Source organism: Panthera leo, chromosome C2 (assembly GCF_018350215.1).
Source record: "Panthera leo isolate Ple1 chromosome C2, P.leo_Ple1_pat1.1, whole genome shotgun sequence".
In the NCBI taxonomy this organism is placed as follows: domain Eukaryota; kingdom Metazoa; phylum Chordata; class Mammalia; order Carnivora; family Felidae; genus Panthera; species Panthera leo.
This window is the reverse complement of record NC_056687.1, coordinates 132612501-132632470: the sequence shown is the minus strand read 5'-3', so window position 1 is coordinate 132632470 and position 19970 is coordinate 132612501. Positions and strand designations below refer to the sequence as shown.

At 35.6% G+C, this 19970-nt stretch overlaps 1 protein-coding gene across 10 annotated transcripts in view; it reads left to right on the top strand.

Moving 5' to 3' along the window:
* Positions 1-19970, top strand: part of ANKRD28 (ankyrin repeat domain 28) — a 197848-nt gene that overhangs the window by 157209 nt on the left and 20669 nt on the right. For all 10 annotated transcript variants that reach the window (XM_042903092.1, XM_042903087.1, XM_042903088.1 and 7 more), the window contains 7 exons: positions 1266-1329; positions 2782-2850; positions 5005-5145; positions 11475-11586; positions 12608-12634; positions 13055-13129; positions 16417-16618. In XM_042903092.1, coding sequence (XP_042759026.1) covers positions 1266-1329; positions 2782-2850; positions 5005-5145; positions 11475-11586; positions 12608-12634; positions 13055-13129; positions 16417-16618 — 690 coding nt within the window. The remainder of the gene's footprint in view (positions 1-1265; positions 1330-2781; positions 2851-5004; positions 5146-11474; positions 11587-12607; positions 12635-13054; positions 13130-16416; positions 16619-19970) is intronic.

The window sequence follows — 19970 nt, the reverse complement described above, 5'->3', positions numbered from 1 at the left end:
TTTTTAGGAGCTGATAGCCATTCTATAATGTCTCCCAGGTTTGTGAAATATTTATACCATATCTAATTACTGTGTTAAAATACCATAATCATAGTCCGTTTGAAACAAAACAGGGTCTATAGCTTTCTATAAACATTACAAAACTATGATCCTTATTAAATGCATAGAATTACTGAATATATATGATTTCATTGATTTTAAAGGATAGTCTGTTTCTCAGAGTGTTGAAGTTGAACATATTTTGTATGTTAATACTCACGATTACCGAAAGAATTACGGGAAAGTTTCAGTGAAAATTAACATTTTGTGTGAGACAACACTTCTTTTTTCTTAGTAATTTTTTAAGTTAATTCTACTTTAAGTCTTTAAAAGTTTGTGTATTTCCACAAGTATTCACAAACCCATTTATCTATGAAAGAGAAGTCTAAAATTTCTCCTCAGTGTTAGAAATAGTCCACAGATAGCAGAGCACCTATGGCTTCTTTTAAAAACAACTGTACTAAGAGATAGTTCACATAACATACATTTCACCCATTTAAAGTATATAGTTCAGTGTTTGTTGGTATAGTCGCAGAGATGTGTGACCATCACTAGAGTCGGGTTTAGAACATTCTCATCCTCTTGTTAGCAGTCAGTCCCCATTTCCTCCTGCCTCTCCCTAAGCAATCATTACATTCCGTCTCTATAAATTTGCCTGTTCTGGATAGTTCATAGAAATGGTCACCCAAGATGTGGTCTTTTCTGTCACTTAGCCAAATGTTCTCAAGGATCATCCATATTATAACATGTGTCAGTACTTTGTTGTTGTTGTTGTTGTTGTTGTTGTTGTTGTTGTTGTTTTATTGTTGAATAATATTCCATTGTATCCTGTGGCGCTTTTTTTTAGTGTTTATTTATTTTGAGACAGAGAGAATCCCAAGCAGGCTCTACGCTGTCAGCACAGAGCCTGACGTGAGGCTCAATATCATGAGCTATGAGATCATGACCTGAGCCTAAATCAAGTATTGGACGCTCAACCAACTAAGCATTGTATCCTATGGCTTTTAAACAAGTATGCCAGCACTTGTCCTAAAACTCCCAGTCCTCTAGAGGCATATTTTGGTAGTATTAGACATTATTAAGCTATTTTCAATAATTTTGTGCCTATTTGTAATTCAGTTTTGTTTGAGATTGTGGTGTATGTGACACTTGACATTTCTTGACTTAGAACTTTAGTATGAAGTAACATATCTATGATACTATATAAGATATATCCATTTTTACAGGATTTGACATAGATACCCCAGATGATTTTGGCAGGACCTGTCTACATGCAGCTGCAGCTGGAGGGTATGTTAACAAAATTTTTACTTTTTAAAGAAGAAGGTAGTTGGTTGTGCCAGTTTTTTCTCTTCTCTTTGTTTCTCTTTATTAGTTCTGAGCTGCCTCAAAATAGAAAACAAACTGTAATAAGAGTGGTTTGGGAGAAGAAAAGTCCAGGATAGTAGAAAATGCTTTTTTTTAAATCTTCCACCTGAGTCATAAATTGTGATTGGGAGAGATAGAGCGAAACTGTAAAAGGAACTATTGCTTTCTATCAGAGAAAAATTATTTCTGGATAAGTGAAAAGAATATATGTCTTCAAATGAGAGCCAGCAAAACATTTAGAGATGTTTTGAGTAATATTAGTGTTCTTTGGGAAAGTATTTGGGGCTTTTTGGTCATAATTTTAGGGAAAAAAGTGTTGATGGTTTGTTTATGTCTTACCTCTACTCAGCGCTAATATATAGGAAGAAGAAAATTTGAGATTGAAAGATTTTGGACAAAGTTTTAAATACTACTCCTACGGGAAAACAGGCTGTTGGTTTGAATAAACAAGCTTCAGTTAAAACTCTTGGTCTCTGAAGCATGCTGCTAATCTAATGTTTCTGATCGTTTAGATCCTAAATCTATAATAAGCCATTTAATTCATGATGATTTATCAAAAACATCATTTATAAGAATTTTATTCCTGATAATAATTCCTTAATAATTCCCAGTGGTTTCAGATGACAAGTGTGCTGAACCAAGACTGCCACTAGGTCAGTCTCAGTTCCAGAGATGGATTGTGAACTATTATGACTGGGTCCTCTTGTTCTTCCAAGGTCACCAAAGAACCTTCCAGTTAAAAGCTAGCTTCCGTGTTACTTGCCTCCACAGAGAGGGACAAAAGAAAACATGAGTATCTGATCACTTGGCAGTCACAGTTTTTATTGTAATGTAGTAAGTTGATGTTCTGGTTTTTGAAAATGAAATTATAGAAATATCCACACATGTACTCCCCTGTAATTTTAACTAAGGAAACATCTAAGCAATTATAGTATAGGAGAAAATAAGGAAAGCATCTTGGAATGTTATCTGTGTTATCAGGTTTAATTTTTTTTTTTTGCCCATTTTCATTTATTTTGGTATTAAAAACCACTTAAATTTAAACCATTCCATTAAAAGCATGTTGTTTGAAGTTTGTTTTAAAGGTTCCTAAAAACTCTCAGGAAAACTACAAATGTGAACTTTCTTTTAAATAGCGGTTAAACGTGATTCATTTGTTATTTCCTATCAACGTGCCGATCAATATGTGTGTACCTAACTTTTAAAAATTCTAGATAAGGTGAATTTTAACGTTTTAATTTTTATAAAATATAAATCATGTTATTCACTTTACCTTCACTTGAATGAAAGCATGCTTTGATACTTATTTAAACCTACCAATTTCATTTTAAAATTATTGACAATTAAGTCTTATAACTGTATTTTCCCATCTAGGAATTTGGAGTGCCTAAACCTTCTGCTGAATACTGGTGCAGACTTCAACAAAAAGGACAAATTTGGGAGGTACGGTGTGATATAGTTCCTCTATAGAACGTAATTAATGTTATTTACTTAATGAGTAGCATGACCTTCTAACTGGCTTCTGAGAATTAACTGAACCGTTCAGTATCATTTGCATTGTGATCACGATTGAGAAGCCCAAATAAGTCAGTAACTTCTAAATACTCATTTTTACCCACAGTCGTCTTCCACTTGGGCCCCTGCCACAGCCCCAGGCTACCAGGTCTACCTTATGAGCACCTCTGTATATCTTGGTATCATTCCTCCTCCTCCCATATTTATACCATGAAAATGTAAACCCCCATGGTGCCTGAGTTCCTTCAAGAAACTCATAAGACCCAGAACTCAGTAATACATTTCTCCTTCCCCATAAGTCATTTCATGGTCATTTCCCCTATGGGGAAATAGGTTATAAATATATATGAAATTTTTGTTCTCCCGTGTAAACATACACACATAACAACACATCCACACATACCCCTTCATATGACTGGTAGGAAAGCACCTGTGAAGTGACAGTCTCTTTGTAGTCTTTTTAGCTAATCCTTATTCTCACTGTGTAGCCCCAGGCCTCTTTGTGACTAGCATTCATGGTAGCAGTACTTATATCCACCACGACCTGCGAAGTTATTTCGAGTAGGAGTTGATACAGCATGTGCTAAAGCCATACAGGAAATGATGGAAGGCAGTTCACATTGGTTTAAAAAACAGAAGTGGAGGGGTGCCTGGGTGGCTCAGCCAGTTAAGTATCCAACTCTTAATCTCACAGTTCAGGTCTTGATCTCAGGGTTGAGTTCGAGCCCCATGTGGGGCTCTGTGCTGGGCATGAAGCCTACTTTAAAAAATAAAAGTGGCAGTGCAAAAAAGGTTGTGTGTCTTGAGAATTATATCAAAGTACATGACAAGAAAGAGTGTGTGTCAGAAGGAAATGTGTGGATGTATGTCAGTGCATGTGATGGGCCAGTACAGAAGTAAACAGAATTATGTATGGTAGGGAATCAGAAATGCACAGAAGAAAAAAAAAAACTACTTGACTCCATAATTACTTTGAGGAATAGACTGCTCTCATAGGCTTACTAATAGAAAGAACTAATGACCTGCAAAATCAAAAATCACTTTGGCTTTGCAATGCAATATTTTTACAGCCAATTTGCTTTTATAATTGTACTGTAATCCATCTTGTATTAGTTAATTTGTAGTACTTGAAGAGTTTTTTACTACAGATGCAGAGAGGGCCTCGGAAGCATATTCTGAGTTTAGAAGCTTGAAAGTAATTCAGGGTTAACTGTATTTCTTAAAATGCGATTACTACAGTATATTGTTATCCAATAAAGTAAAATAATGTTTTACTGTCATCTCACTCAGTAAATGTTTTAGAAGAGATTATACCATGAAGACTCTGGACTGTATTTACCTTCACTTTGTTTGTTTGTTTTTTTTTTTTCTCCTCCTCCCCCCCCTCCTTTTTTTTTTTTTTTTTTTTTTTTTTTTAAAGTGAAAAGTCATGGGATCATCATAGAGTTGTAATCCAAAGACTAGGGACTCCTAACTTTAGTAACATTCTGTTGCATTTCAGTAACTGAGATGAAAATGGCTACAAATAAATATTCATTCTTTAGAAATTAAAAACAGTACTCTAACTCTTCTGAATAGTGAACAATATGCATTTTTTGCTTAAGAATCCTGTTATTACTGTGCACCTTTACTGTATACTTTACAACTGGGCATTCTTTTAAATGCTTCTATGTTTCTCTTTATTCTTCTACTGAGACTGGAGTAGACGTTTCTTCTACCTCTGTACTGCAAAACATTTTATTAGTATAAGAAAAGCCTTGTTAAAATGAAAGTTTTGAAGTTTCTGAGCAGAATATGAAGGTATCTGTGATATACTCAAAAGACTAGAATTGTTACTGTGGGGACCATGAAATAATTTAACTGTGTTTCTGTTTTATTCCCTATTCTTAGAGGTTCTCTGCCATCTTACTTTCTTCAGCTGGCTTTCTGTCCAGCCTTCCAAAAGACTTAGTATATGGCAGAAATCAATCTCAGGCTCACTATAAATACATTATTTGTAACTGGGTCAAGTAAGAGTAAGCTCTTGTTTACTGGTATATGTCCCTGGCTTTTATTTTTCTGATATTAACTTGGGCACAAAAGATCTCCACTTCACTATGCTGCTGCCAACTGCAATTACCAGTGCCTGTTTGCTCTTGTGGGATCAGGAGCAAGTGTGAATGACCTTGATGAAAGAGGATGCACACCCCTGCACTATGCAGCTACATCAGACACAGATGGCAAGTAAGTATCATGTGGTGAGAATGAAGGATTGTTTCTATAAACCAGCATCTTCCATGTGGATGGCTGTTGGTTTTTTATGCAATTTTATATTTTCTTTTTGTACTTTTTTTTAGTCTCTGGTGTGGGAAATAAATTGGTTTCATAATTATTCCTAAATCATAGTTTACTACCTATTTCTACTCAGCAACCTGCCTTATTGACTGGTCTGGTAGAAGAAAGATAAAGGCCTCTTGTCGTCCTCTCTGCCAAAAGCACATCTCAATATCACCTCCGTGTTTTTTCCCTCTGACTTCTCAGAGGCAGCAGCCTTGAGTTTATCGTAGGGAAAGGGAAGGAGAAGAGAGATGGACAATGCCAACAGAAGATGGGGCAGAGATTGGAATACCAGTATCCGTCAGAGGTAGAGAGTTTATATTTGTAAGAGACCCTTATAAATTGGTATCCAATAAGGGAGTAACCAAACGCAGAATCTGACATGTAGTTGTTGCTAAATATTACTTAAATAAGTAAATGAGATAATAGGCTAACTAAATATTGGCCAAAAATGACTGAATAAGAACAAAGGATTGAGAGATGTGTAAATTATTTTTATAATTAATGTTCAGCTAAAGTTGATCAGAACTGTTTATAGTACCTTATATATATTGCCTTCTTGGAAAAAAATAACCTCCTTGGAGACCGTGATCTTCAGTCTGTGGTATTCTCCATGTGTCTGGGTCAGTTAAGAGCAAAAATAACCTTAAGAAAAAATAAATAGTGATTCTTAGTGAAGGATTTTATAAAATATATGTCAAGGAAGTCTTATTTAACATAGAACTATTTCTTTGGTTTTTACTATTTGCTTTTTACCCTCAAAATAAAAAGCATAATTTGATGATATTATTCACAAATGTTAATTTGTTATAAATTTTATAACTGATATCAAAGCCATTTCTATCAGTAGCACTTTGTTATGTTGGTTTATAGCTAAAACTCTAATCTTGAAAGCACTAGTAAAATGTACTTTTTGTTTACAACAATATATCGCTTTGTACAATTTCATATATACCCAGAATAGTTAGGTACAGATAGATTTTGGGAGAAGTTAAATTATTTGACTATGTTTTTAGGTAGTGCCTCTTCAAAGAAAGAAAATCTATGGTAAAGACTTTGTAAATAAGAAAGTATTTTGGTAAATTTGGATAAAATAGATCATCCTCTGATTTATAAATTTTGTACTTTCAGGATTCGATTTATAGATTTTCTTGAAATAGGTTATGCCTAAAATGACTATATCACTACCAATAATCCTTTACCATTGCTCCCACAGACTGGTTATTGGGTGTTGCTCAGCAGAATCTACATAAATTCCACTGAGAGGTCACACACATAAACACACACACATGCACATTGAGATTACCCAAAGTTCTCCTGTCCTTAGAAAATTACATTAAATGTTACTTCTTGCACAAAAATCAAAAGAGCAACAGTGTTCAGCCCATACTGTTTAGGATTTGTGGTTTTATTTTAAGCCAATGTACTGTTTCTTTAGAGGTGTACTACTACTAAAGTGAATTAAATCATTAGTTTTCTCATGCCATATAAATGGTTTAGAGCCATAGCTACTAATATTTATTGCTTAAACGTTTAATTCTCAGTGTCTACACCAAGCAGCCTAATGTATAGAAAGAACATGAGCTTTGGGGTCCAAAAGACCCAGTCTAAATCTTGGAGTTTCTATATTTTACCTCTTTGAGCCTGAGCAAGTAATTGCCAAGCAAAATCTTCTTTATCTGTAAGATTAGAAAGAAATGTACTTCTTAGAATTGTGGGGAAAACTGAGATCATGGGTATAAAAGAATCTAGCACTGTTTCTTAGAGCCTCTGTTTCCTTAAAGAATCAGAATCCCAGAGATCCTGTTTAATGCCATCATTTATTGACTCAGTGATTTGTTCCCTGAGAACTTTGTGGAAGCTATAAGCCACAGTAACCATTTTAGGATACCAGAGGCATCCTTTCAATAAGTGATTGTTTTGGAGGCTTAAATAGTAGCATTAAAGATTTATTTTTTCTACGTTGTGCTCATTTAATTCCCAGGTATAGGTCGAATAATAAGAGAATTTGGCATGATTTCATATATAATTCTGGCAAAGCAAGTATGAAATATTTTCTTAAAACACAAAATCCCATAGTTTCATGTTACTATTATTCAGTAATAAGTGTTGCTTTGTTTTTTTGATGATGACTTACTAATTTCCTATCAGCACCCCCAGGGAAAGTTATTTATATTTTGGAATTTTTGATACCTGACGTTGGTTTTCTGCTATCCAAGAGCGATATAAGTATTTATAACTCTCCTCTGCCTTAATGTCCCTCTGTCTTCAGTTTCAATAAATATTAGAAAAATACGTAAAATCTTTCTTGACTCATTCTACTCATTCTTTTAGTCACCCCCATTGTCCTAGTGTCTGCATTCTTTATAGACAGTCATGACTCAAATACATAGTTGCTGTCACAAGAAACATGTACTAAATATTAATTTAATGTACTAAATATTAATAAGTAAAATTCTCTTTGCCAGTTGAAGAGAAATAGGGCTGTCTTTGAGCAAGATGGTTAAGGATCTCCTCCATACCCATGTGGTATGTATAAGAGAAGGAAAAGATTGGGGGGGGGGGGTTTCTGATTATACATAAAGAAGAAATCCTCTTCATGCCTGTTCTCCTGAGATAACCACTATTAACCTGAATATTTCTGTGTGTGTATGTAGATCATTTCATGTCCATCATAGTCTAATCAAAGTTAAAGCCTTGGTATGTGCCTTTCCTTAGCCTTTTCTGTGTTCATGTAATTGTATATAAATGTTTTTATGAGTATATATATTTCACTGAGATCCACTTTTAAGGTGATAGTTGGCATTTTTCACAAAAATGGTGTATTTTGACTTCTAATATCATTGTTTTGAACTTTATATAAATGGCATCATACAGTTCTTTGTGTAGAAGCTTTATAATCTTTAGATTTCTTCCCAAGTACTTAATACTTTTATTGCCAAAATAAACCTATCTTTAAATTTCCTTTTGTTGTGGTACAGAGGAAATACATTTAGCTTTTGTACATGACTTTATATTCAGCAGGCTTGTGTAACTCATTTTGAAAATGTATGTAAGACAACATTGGGTTTGATAGTGGCTCTGCTACCTGTTGTGAGACTCGGGGCAAGTTACTTTACATCTCTCTACCCATTTTGTCTGTGAAATGGGGGAAATAGTCTGACCTAACTCAAATGGCCAAATAAGGTGTAGGGTATCTGAATGCCTAGAACAGTACCTCTAATCTTCCTATAAAGATGAGCTGTATTTTTTAAACTATGCTTGATATCTTTTTCTTTTTTCTTCTTTGATAAGAACAGACACTATTATACACCATAATGGGAGAAAATAGAGGAAGGAGGGCCTCTGGTAACAATGCCACATTCCCTGCCCCGGGCTGAGTGGGTCTTACCAAGAGCTCTGACCAGCCATGGGACTCATGGGTGGTAGGGGAAGAGTAGGTGAAATTTAAATAGTTCGAAATGTACTCTGGTTTAAATTATGTGCTTAACTGGAATGATACTTAATTTGTCTAACATATTAAATGAAGGAAACAAAATATGCAACAGTAAGAACAGTTTATTACTTAGCTGTTTCACCATGAATATTGCTCCAGGTTTTGCATACAGCTTATATTAGGGGAAAGAGAGATTAAAGAGAATATTCATCTTAATTTTTTTGACTTGTATAAAATCAGTGTGTGTGCTAACTTACAATTTCAGAAAAAGGAAAATTAGACTTTCTCCCCTCCATTTTATTTGCAAATTAAATGTGAGGTCCAGATATTCGAGATCACATAATTTGTGGTTCAGTATTTTGTAAGTACCCAGGTTAAAGTATCACTCTAATTCATTAATTCCTGTGCTAAGGCATTTGGTAGCATGAAAGGAGCACTGGATAAAAAGAAAACCTAAGGTCTAGTCCTTGCTTTGCCATATGCTAGCCAAAAGATTTGGAACAAATGATTTGATTTTCGTGAGCCACAGTAATTTTTCCAGTTGTTAAAGGTAATGCTCATCTCACAAAGTAGTTAAGAAATTTTATATTGCTTAGCAAAATCTAAAAGACATGCCAGTAGAAGGAATTTTATCATTTTGAATCAACTGTTAGCCTTTGTTTTGTTACAGGAGACCAATTATCTGAATAATGTGAATGTAAAAAATAATAAATAATATGATAAGAACTACCTACTGCATCTGTAACACTTAAATTATTTGAAACCATTCACTGCTTGGAAGGCAGCTATGCTCACCGCTATACCACCAACACTGCACTAATGCTGTATATTTGGACTAGTCACTATGGATAATGCCTTGAGATGTGCTTTCCTACTTCAGAAAGTAAACATGAACTTACCTACTTGTTTTGCCTTCCTTAAATAAATCTTTTTTTCAGTACTCATATATCAGCAAGTTATCTTAAAATAGTTTGTTCCACGGATAGAATCTTCCTGGTACTCAGGTCTCGGGAGAACTATTTCTGCTCTCTCGCTCTCTATCTCTCTCTCTCTCTCTCTCTCACCTAGAGAACTTGATTAAAGATAGATATGCCCTTGTGTGAAATGTTTGTGCCTGCAAAGCAGTGAGACTGTCCTCCAGCCCTGCAGATCTTTTATGCATTCCAGTGAGCATTGACCTCTGAGTTGGATACCTAGGAAAACTGGATACAGTTTATGCCCTGCCTAGAACAATTTGTACTGGCTCCTCAGAGCTAATTTATGAATACCAAAAAATACCAGTCTTCTTACCATAGAGTCAGATTGAGTTTGTTTGTTTGTTTGTTTGTTTGTTTTAATCACAATGATACCCAGTTCACCATGTTTGACCAATAATTTTAGCTGTACATAAATATAAAAATCCCACTTAAAAGCATAGACATTTGCTACCATTGAGGATAGTATAATAAATATAGATTCTGCAAGTAATTCCTAGGGGATTGAAAGGATTTTAAGCAATTCAGTGTTAAAGAAATAAGGGTTGGCATTGAAAAGAATAGCCTGGGTAGATAATAGATAATATAGATAAGATATAGATGATAGTTATGTGTATGTATGATATAGTTACTGAAAGACCAATTACGTTGCTTTAGAGTTTTGTTTTTGTGTAACTTCAGTATGCTTTTGGAAACTCGAATTTTTTCATAGGTTTTTTTTTTTAATTTTTTGTGTATATTTAACATACAGTGTTAAATTAGTTTCAGGTGTACAATTTAGTGATTAAACTATTCCATACATTACCCATTGTTCATCATGACAAGTGCACTCCTTAAGGAAACTTCAATTTTTAACAAGGAATATTTGACTATAAATTTTCCCCCAGTAGTTGTATTAATATTTAGTTAATATTACAGTCAATATTGCAATATTAGACAAATTATGAATGAATAATTATGAACTTGGAATTTGAGCCTGAATGGAGTTTAGCTTCCTTAGTTGGATTTCTGCCCTCCCCCCCATCTGTCAAATGAATAAACAGAGGCCATTTCACCATAAAGTTGAAATTTCTATTTGATTTGTTCAAGATCACTAGTATATAACAAGTTCTATGGACAGATCTTTTCATTTCTAATTCAGTGCTCTTTGTTGCTGCAGTAACAATAACATGTAATAAAATTGTAACAAGTCATGAACCATATGATGCCTTTGAAAATTATTTTTCTCATGTTTTAATAGCACAGAAATGAAGTAAATCTACCATGGGAAGGTCTTTCTTGTTACCACCATACCACTTTCTACTGAGAACACCCTTCTCAGTCCTCTGATTCGAGATCATTGAAATCTGACCTTGTTTTCCTGAGATTTTTTTTTTATATCCTTTCTTCAGCTTCCTAATGAGATCTTACACTCACTGTGTGTTCCAGATACGTCAGCAGTAATATTGCCAACATTGGATGTTCACCACCACTAAGTTTAATCCTGTCAGATATTGTTTGAGTGGAATAGGTGGTGCCATACATAGTGACTGTGTAAAAGACAGCCCGCAGGTACACTGAGCTTATTGACAGACTCTGGAGATACTCACTCTGAATGAATTTTCTTCATTCTTAGGAACATCTTGCTTGTATTCTTACGATAGTTACAGTCAATGTCATTTAAAGATAAATTTATGTAGTGTAGATATATTTATGATTTTTACATTACTCAAGAAAAGAATTGTAAGAAATTGTAATTGTAAAAAAATAGTTTTTGGTTGCAGGCTGTTTTAATCCTTGGTAAAATGCAAGATTTAGAATTTTGAATGTGTTATTACTATATATAGGTGCCTGGAATACTTATTAAGAAATGATGCAAATCCAGGGATCCGTGACAAGCAAGGATACAATGCAGTTCATTATTCAGCTGCTTATGGTCACCGTCTATGTCTTCAGCTGGTAAGATTCCTGAATTCTTGTGGAAGGGCTAATGTGATTTTATATTCTAATAACATAATGAAAATGAGAATAAATGAATCAAGATACAAACTATCACTTTTTAATATTTTTAGAACCTATATACCTCTTAAATTCATACTTGCTTGCCTCAGTATCTTGCGTTCCCTTTTCCCTTTCAAAAAGAAAGAGAAGGGGAAGTGGGTGATGGGCATTGAGGAGGGCACCTGTTGGGATGAGCACTGGGTGTTGTATGGAAACCAATTTGACAATAAGTTTCATACTTTAAAAAAAAAAAAAAAGGGGGAAGGAGAAAATTAGATCTCTGGAGAGGGCTACTTATTGTCCTTCCCTTATATTACCACATCACATTGGTGTAGCATTTCTCTTCCTTTAAATAAATGTTTTCTAGAAATTTCTAAAGAACTGTAACCATGTCTTCTGTGAGAGGAGGCCTTTTTTCCCACATATTTAGAGTTCTGAAAAGCCCGTTCTTTTTACAGCCTCTCCTGGTAGGGGAGACAATACTGCAAAGGAACTTTTTATTTCAGTTATGGTCTCATCCTTGAATATATGCACCATTCACTCCATTTTGCCAAATCAAAGACAAGTTAAAAGATTCTCAAGTGTGTAACAAATGCTTCAAGTTAAAGGTTTCTTTATTTAGATTTACCTTATAAATTGTATTAAACTTTGCTTCCCCTCAAAGAGAGTGAGTATTAAAGATTGAAAAAGCAGGTTGACATATTCAATATAGCACTTAAAACCTGCTGTCAGAAATAACAGGTATTATCTTAGGTTACTATGTATCTTGTAGACTAATATCTTAGACCCATGAATGTAGATTTGTGGTCTGTTATACACTTGTTTATTTAAAAGACTCAATCTTGGGAGACAAAGGAAGCACAAGTTCAGAATAGAATTTAACAGAAGCCTTGAATAAATAGACCTGTAGTTAACATTTATCTCTAATATATATGAATACTTCCTAAGCTAAATATTCTTATTTTAAATTTTATTTCAGATTGCAAACGAAACTCCTTTAGATGTTGTAAGTAATAATGAATATCCCCTTTACTATTCAGAGTATTATTTCTTTGCTCTCACTAGAGCTGAAGCCTGTTTTACACATTCCTAAGAACAAACATAGTGACAGAAATCATATGTGCAGGGGATGGGAAGGGGTTCTTACTTGGTGGTGAGTAAATAGCATTTCCCTCAAGCTAGTTTATAGCCCTCCCTCAGAGTTCTTATTCTGTGGTACTTACCACACATGCATGATGATCTATTGTGTAAGGTTGCTGAGTGGAGTTTTTCATAATATAATGGACTAAGATTTTAAAATACAATGGTTCAAGTGTCAATTTTTACTCTAAAATTGATTTAAACTTGGGGGAGAGGGAGCAGGAATAACTGCTAGAATATATCCAAAAGTACCATTTCTGACATTTCAAACGCTTTTCCTTCCCAGTTAATGGAAACCTCGGGGACAGACATGCTGAGTGATTCAGACAATAGAGCGACAATAAGCCCTTTACATTTGGCTGTGAGTACTACCTTCACAGCCAACTTGATGGCTGGTTTACTGAAAATATCTCATATATGTTTGTTTGACTCAAACTAGTACCCATGTATGATGATCATGAAATTAAAACTTAAGAATTTTTTTTTAATTCAGAGACTTCTTGAGTGCACTTTGTTATGTTTTGTTTTATTAAAAAAAAAAAATTGTGGTCTTTGGATTTCCCCCAAAGGCCTACTCTACTCTAAGGGAGAGAATATACCTATGATGTGAATTTAAAAAAAACACTGCCCTAAAGGAATGGCTTCTAACTTGCTAAACAGAACTGTATTTTCTGTGGTATTTCTACAACTTTTTGCTTACTTTTTGATCTTGGAGCACTAAGTGTGTGCTCACTGGTCCTTCAGTTACTCATGCTATAGGATTTGGGACACCTGGGTGGTTCAGTCAGTTAAGTGTCCACTCTTGGTTTTGGCTCAGGTCGTTGTCTCGCAGTTCATGAGATCGAGCGCTGTGTCTGGCTCCATGATGACAGTGCAGAGCCTGCTTGGGATTCTCTGTCTCCCTCTCTGTGCCCCCCCCCCCCCAAAAATAAATAAACTTATAAAAAAAAGAAACCTCTGGATTTTTCCTCTTAATGATTAGTCCCTAAGAGGAGAAGGTTAGCGAAGTGTAACAATTCTTTAAATCAAATGTGGGAATGAATTACTTTAGGAAATTTCAAGCAGGGCCCAGTCTAGTTCTTTTTGTGCTACAAGAAGAGTCTGTTTTTGGAACAGAGCACATTAACAGTTGTTGGGGGTGAGAAAGAGACTAAGAGTCAGGAGACTCCGATATAGTCACCAGCTTTTTGGGAGACTTCTGGTTTTAAATATAGTAAAATGCTTATAAGGAGGGTGTATACTTAAGTTAATGGATCACTACAAGTTCAGTGATCCATTTAATTGTTTCTTCTTATATATGCTATTATTTTTTATAATATTCTCCTTGCGTATTTCGTAACACCAACACACGTTCATTGAATTTTCTTGCCCTTTTCCCCACTAGTACTTCCTGCCCTTTCCTAAATAACTAGGGAGGCATGCTGCAGCTTCTTGCTTCCTTGCCCTGTGGATCTTTGGAAATACTATGTACTCTCCCAGATGTGCCCAGTAAATAAGTCCTGTGAAAGGGCAAAGCCAGCGTGGAGAAAACAGCCATTTTACTGTTGGTGGCGAGAGATGCAGTCTGAGCAGATGGCAAGGCAGTTCTTCCTGCTCCGTCACCACCATTCTTACACTAGCACTGTCCCTTCCCATCTACTAGGTGCCACACTAAGCATTTTGCCAAGTTTATGAATACGTTACCTCAGAAACTATAGGTTTTTTGTTTTGGGGTGGGGGCGGTTGCTAGGTTTTTACTCCATGGCTATTATGAATAGTGGTACAAAATATGAACATGGGTATGCTAAATAGTGGTTTTAAGCTGAAATGGAGCCAATTTTGTTAAAATTTAGTAAATTAGGCTCAGTGAACTGTGATTATATCACCACTTTCACATTATATATCTGTTCCTAGGAGGTTTTCAGAAATGACTCGAAGTGCTTTTTTACCCTTCCAAACTCACCCCATCCAAGACACCTTAATGCTGTGAAAACACACCAGCTTGAGGCTTAAGGAAACTGGTCTTGGTTCTTATCTTTGTACATACTGTGTGTACAAATTCGTTGTCTCAGTCCTATACAAGGACATCCTGATGGGAGGCTCTCTGGCAACTCGTCATGGCTTCTTGTCATCCTTATTGTGTCTCTTCTTGTTATACACTCCTAGTGTCTTATGCATATGGTGTATCTCTCACATTTCTTTCTGTTAATAGCATCATCTCATTGACCAGGTTATTACGGAACAAGATTAGATGTGATCCTAGGATGGTAGAGTTCCATAATCTCCAGTTACTTTAATCTTCGAGGTGGTCAAGAAACTCTGTAGGTAGTGAGAAACATCAAAGAGACCAGTAAGGCCCAGAGCAACTTTACCTCTTTCTGGTACTTTCCGACATTTTCTGCACGAAATAACTTTACAGCCCTTTGCTGCAGTGTGGGGCCCATTTCTGGCTAAGTGGATATTTTCAGATTTAGCTCAAGTATGGTACAATTTTACATTTTTCAGTTCCCAGTGAAAAGTTCACCTGTGATAACAAACTGCTAAGCTGTAGGTCTGAATGGTGTCAGAAATGACTTGTAAAAGTCCTTTAGCTACAAAGTGGTAATATGAGTGAACTAGAGACAACATTCGTTTTGTGCCAGAACTGGGTCTTGTTAATTGCTTTAGGTCTTGCTCAGCATCTAGTCCAACGAGAGTAATAGATGTTCAGTTGATATGTTGGTTTTTGAAATGAATTACCTGGAAAGCTTCTTCCTCAACTGTGATAAAGAAGAGGACTTCATTCTGACAAATCTTTAAAAATTTTTGTGTTCTCTTTGTACAGCTAAGACAGAACTTGGCACATAGCAGTTACTCGAGCCAGATTTAGTCTGTCTGTTTTTGTGCTAAAACAAATGTTTATTGTTTTAGATATAGCATGTTATGAGGTAAGGATAGTTATTTTAATTTGAGAAATCAGAAGACTTAAGTATTAACTTCAGTTGCTGGCCATCTCTATAATTTAAGTATAGTCAAATTTTATCAGGGAGTTAAGTGGAGCACTGAATTGTGATTAAGAACACAGGCTTTGAGGGGTGCCTGGGTGACTCAATCAGTTAAGCGTGCGACTTTGACTCAGGTCATGATCTCACAGTTCGTGAGTTTGAGCCCCGCGTCGGGCTCTGTGTTGACAGCTCAGAGCCTGGAACCTGCTTTGGATTCTGTGTCTGTCTCCCTCTCTCTCTGCCCCTCCTCCCCCGCTTATGCTCTGTCTCTCTCTTTCTCAAAAATAAATAAACATTAAAAAAAAAAAAAAAACTTTTAAAAGAAGAAAAAAAGAACACAGGCTTTGGAATTATAGACTTAGGTTGAAAGTTTTAATTGGATCTGTGTTACACTTTCATTGAATGCTATGAATCAGAAAGTTATATACTAGTGATAAAATCACCTGTCATTTGAACATTTATTTTCTGCAGTATACCTGTTCTCTAACATATACTCTAACGTTGTACTATTTGGTTATTAGAAATACTTACAGTTAAGTTTTCTGAATTCTCAATAATGCAAGTTTTGGATTATCTCAAATATAATAATAATGTGAAGACAAGTTTACTTCCTTTGTTTTCAAAGACATCTGAGAAGTCAGTCTAAATATGTATTTTTTTAATTTATATTTTTATTTATTCCTAGGCCTATCATGGTCACCACCAAGCACTGGAAGTGTTGGTACAGTCTTTGTTAGATCTTGATGTGAGAAACAGTAGTGGAAGAACACCCTTAGATCTTGCAGCCTTTAAGGGCCATGTTGAATGTGTGGATGTACTCATTAATCAGGGAGCCTCCATTTTAGTAAAAGATTACGTTTTGAAGAGAACACCTATACATGCAGCAGGTATGTCAAATATTACGCATGATTTTATTTACCACTTTCTAATACTCTTTTCTTTTTCAATTTTTCATATGTTATACTCCTGGTAATTATTTTAATAATCTTGACTTTGAAAGGTCGAATGATTTTTCTCTCAGGGAAAAGCCAACAGCAAGATTATAATTGCTTTTAAAAATCATTGTCTACCTTAGAAGTTGGATTTATGTAATAGTCTAACTTCTGAAGTACTTTATCAACAAAACAATACAATATTTTTTACTTCTTTTTGATGGAAATTATTTTGGATTAGTATGTGCTTTCATTTAACGGTTAACAATTTTTGACTTATTGTACCAGAGTACTACATTTAACGTGTATTCACACAGGAGTTATAGAGCACCTACTTTATGCAAGATCTACTCCACGGTGTGATTTTGTGATGTTGCAAATGTGTCAGAATGCAAAATTGTGTAACCATGTCATTGTGAGGACTTGGTAGCTGTGTATGTCTAGCAGATACAAATTCTTGACTCTCCACAGGAATTACTACAAGTCAGTATTCATTTTAAATAACTAAGACTAGGGGTGTCTGGGTGGCTCAGTCGGTTAAACGTCCAACTAGAGCTCAGATCACGATCTCAGGGTTCATGAGTTCGAGCCCCGCATTGGGCTGTCTACTGACAGTGCGGAGCCTGTGTCAGATCCTCTGTCCCCCTCTCTCTACCCCTTCTCCTCTCTCTCTCTTTCTCTTTGAAAAATAAAAGCATTTAAAAAATTAAAAACTAAATACATAAATATAAAAATAAATAAACTAACTTAAAAAAGGGTAGGAGGTGCCTGGGTGGCTCAGTGGGTTAAGTGTCTGACTCTTGATTTCAGCTCAGGTCATGATCTCACAGTCGTAAGATCAAGTCCTGCCTCAGGCTCTACACTGACAGCACAGAACCTGCTTGGGATTCTCTCTCTTTCTCTTTCGCTCTCTCTTTCTGCCCCTCCCCTGCTTGTGCTCTCTCACATTCTCCCTCTCTCTTTCTCTCTCTCTCTCTCTCTCTCTCTCTCTCTCTCAAAATAAATAGACTTAAAAGAATAAAACAAATAAGACTGGTCCACTGGAAGGAATCCTAGCCAAGTATTTTTTTTTTCACCCCCCACTACTGAATTTTGCAGAGGACTTAATTTACCTTAAAACCTTACTATTTTCTTCTTTATATGATTAGATACATTTCACTTAGTCTATTTTTGTAGAGTGATTTTTAAGAACCACATTTTAATATGGGTTTTGAACTTTACTTCTAGTCCTTTAGGAAACTTGTCTTTTTGAAGACTAGGTAGGTAGGTGACACCCTCTGTTGCTCCAGAGCAGCCTTTCAGAAACTGTTAGATATTTAAGCAGGACTCAAAAACAAAAAATTTTTAAGTGGAATAAAACGCCTATAAATGTGTGTATATTGTTATATGGTAAGAATTAAGTCAAAATGCTGCCATTTTCTGTTATCTTATTCTGAAAAAGAATGAAGTTATATATCATTCAGCAACTTGAAAAATTATGCCGTAAGCACAGATCATTTGAAGAGCTGATTTAAAGCTTTTATGGAGTGGTTTGCACTCTTTATAGATAAATATTGAACCAAGACGCTAACCAATGTCATATAGTCTATAAATTCTATCCAGTGAAACAGCTGCAGTTTACTGTTGGTGCCAACCTATTCAGTAAACACAAGCTTTGGTTCTACACATGTCTTTCAAATTAGGAGATTGCTAGGGAGTACCGTACTCATAAGTCATGAAGAGAACACTGTGATCTTTTATTTTTTTTCTGAAAGTGAGCCAGTTTTCTCCTACAGTGGTACTATGCTTGGTATTTTAGATACTGAACTTAGAAAACACAAAAACTCCTCAGTAGCTGCTGTGTACTGAGTGCAAGCGAGTCACTTAAAGAAATGGTGGGCTGGGACACCTGGGTGGCTCAGTTGGTTGAGCATCCAACTCTTGATTTCAGCTCAGGTGATGATCCCAGGGTTGTGGGATCGAGCTCCGAATTGGGTTCTGAGCTGAGCATGGAGCTTGCTTAAGATTCTACTCCTATTCTATTCTATTCTATTCTATTCTCTCTCAAATAAATAAATAAATAGCAGTTAAAAAAATAAAGAAATGGTGGGTCAAACAATTTCCTCGACACATCCCCAGGTGGGATGCTTCAGTGACAGCTGTTATTGATTACTATGAGAGTTGCTGGCTGAGTGTAGCATACAGATGTGGAGTGATGTTGTTACCACAAATCTTAATCGCTATTAGAATTTAATATAGCTTTTAGAAGTTACTATAGAATATTAGGCACCTAGCTTGCTTTCACTAATTTGTCATTTCGAGGCGCTTGGGTGGCTCAGTTGTTTTAAACATCCGACTTTGACTCAGGTCATGATTTCGTGATCTGTGAGTTTGAGCCCCATGTAAGGCTCTGTGTTGACAGCTCAGAGCCTGGAGCCTGCTTTGGATTCTGTCTCCCTTTCTCTCTTCCCCTCCTACACTCCAACGCGCGTGCGCGTGCGCTTGCTCTCTCAAAAATAAACATTAAAAAATATTGTCATCTTTTAATTAGGAAGAATAGTGACAGATATTCCTTTTTGCATCATTACGTGACTTACATATTTCTTTCAACTTCAGATTTTATTATATTATGGGAAGGACCTGAATTTTGCAGAGAATTTAATTTACCTTAAAAGCTTATTATTTTCTTTTGGTTACTTCTACTTTATACCGTTGCCCATTTTATGTATTTGGACATATAAATGCATTCTTTAGAAAGATCATTTTTTCTTTTATTGTATATGTATCAGTTGGAATTCTCATAGTACCCAACTAAAAGGTGGCATAAGTGACAAGAGTTTTAACCTCTTACATAAAATGTTCAGAGGTAGAGTCAGTTCCAGGATTGACTGATTCAGCAGTGGTACCAGAACTCTCTATTATTCTCTTGCCTTTGCAGTCATGGCACAGAATGGCTACTGCTTCTTTACGGTATCACCTCTAAAATCAGGAAAAGGAGGAGGACTTGTCATTATCAGGGATAAAAATATTTCCCAGAAGCCTTCAGACTTAGCATCTCAGTGGTCAGAACTGGATCAGCACTTATCTTGGAAGCTGTCATTGGCAGAGAACAGAGTTGTGATGGACTTGATCTAATCATGGTTTCATCCCTTAGCTGAAGGCATTCCCTTGACCACATTGCCACCACGAAAACCAGATAAAACGAGCGTTATAATACCAGGGCAGATGGTGAGGGATGGCTATGGCCATAATTAACCATGAGGAATTGATACCTGTAGTCAGTTTCACCAACAAAGGCAATATAAAACTTTGTATCTATATATTTTTC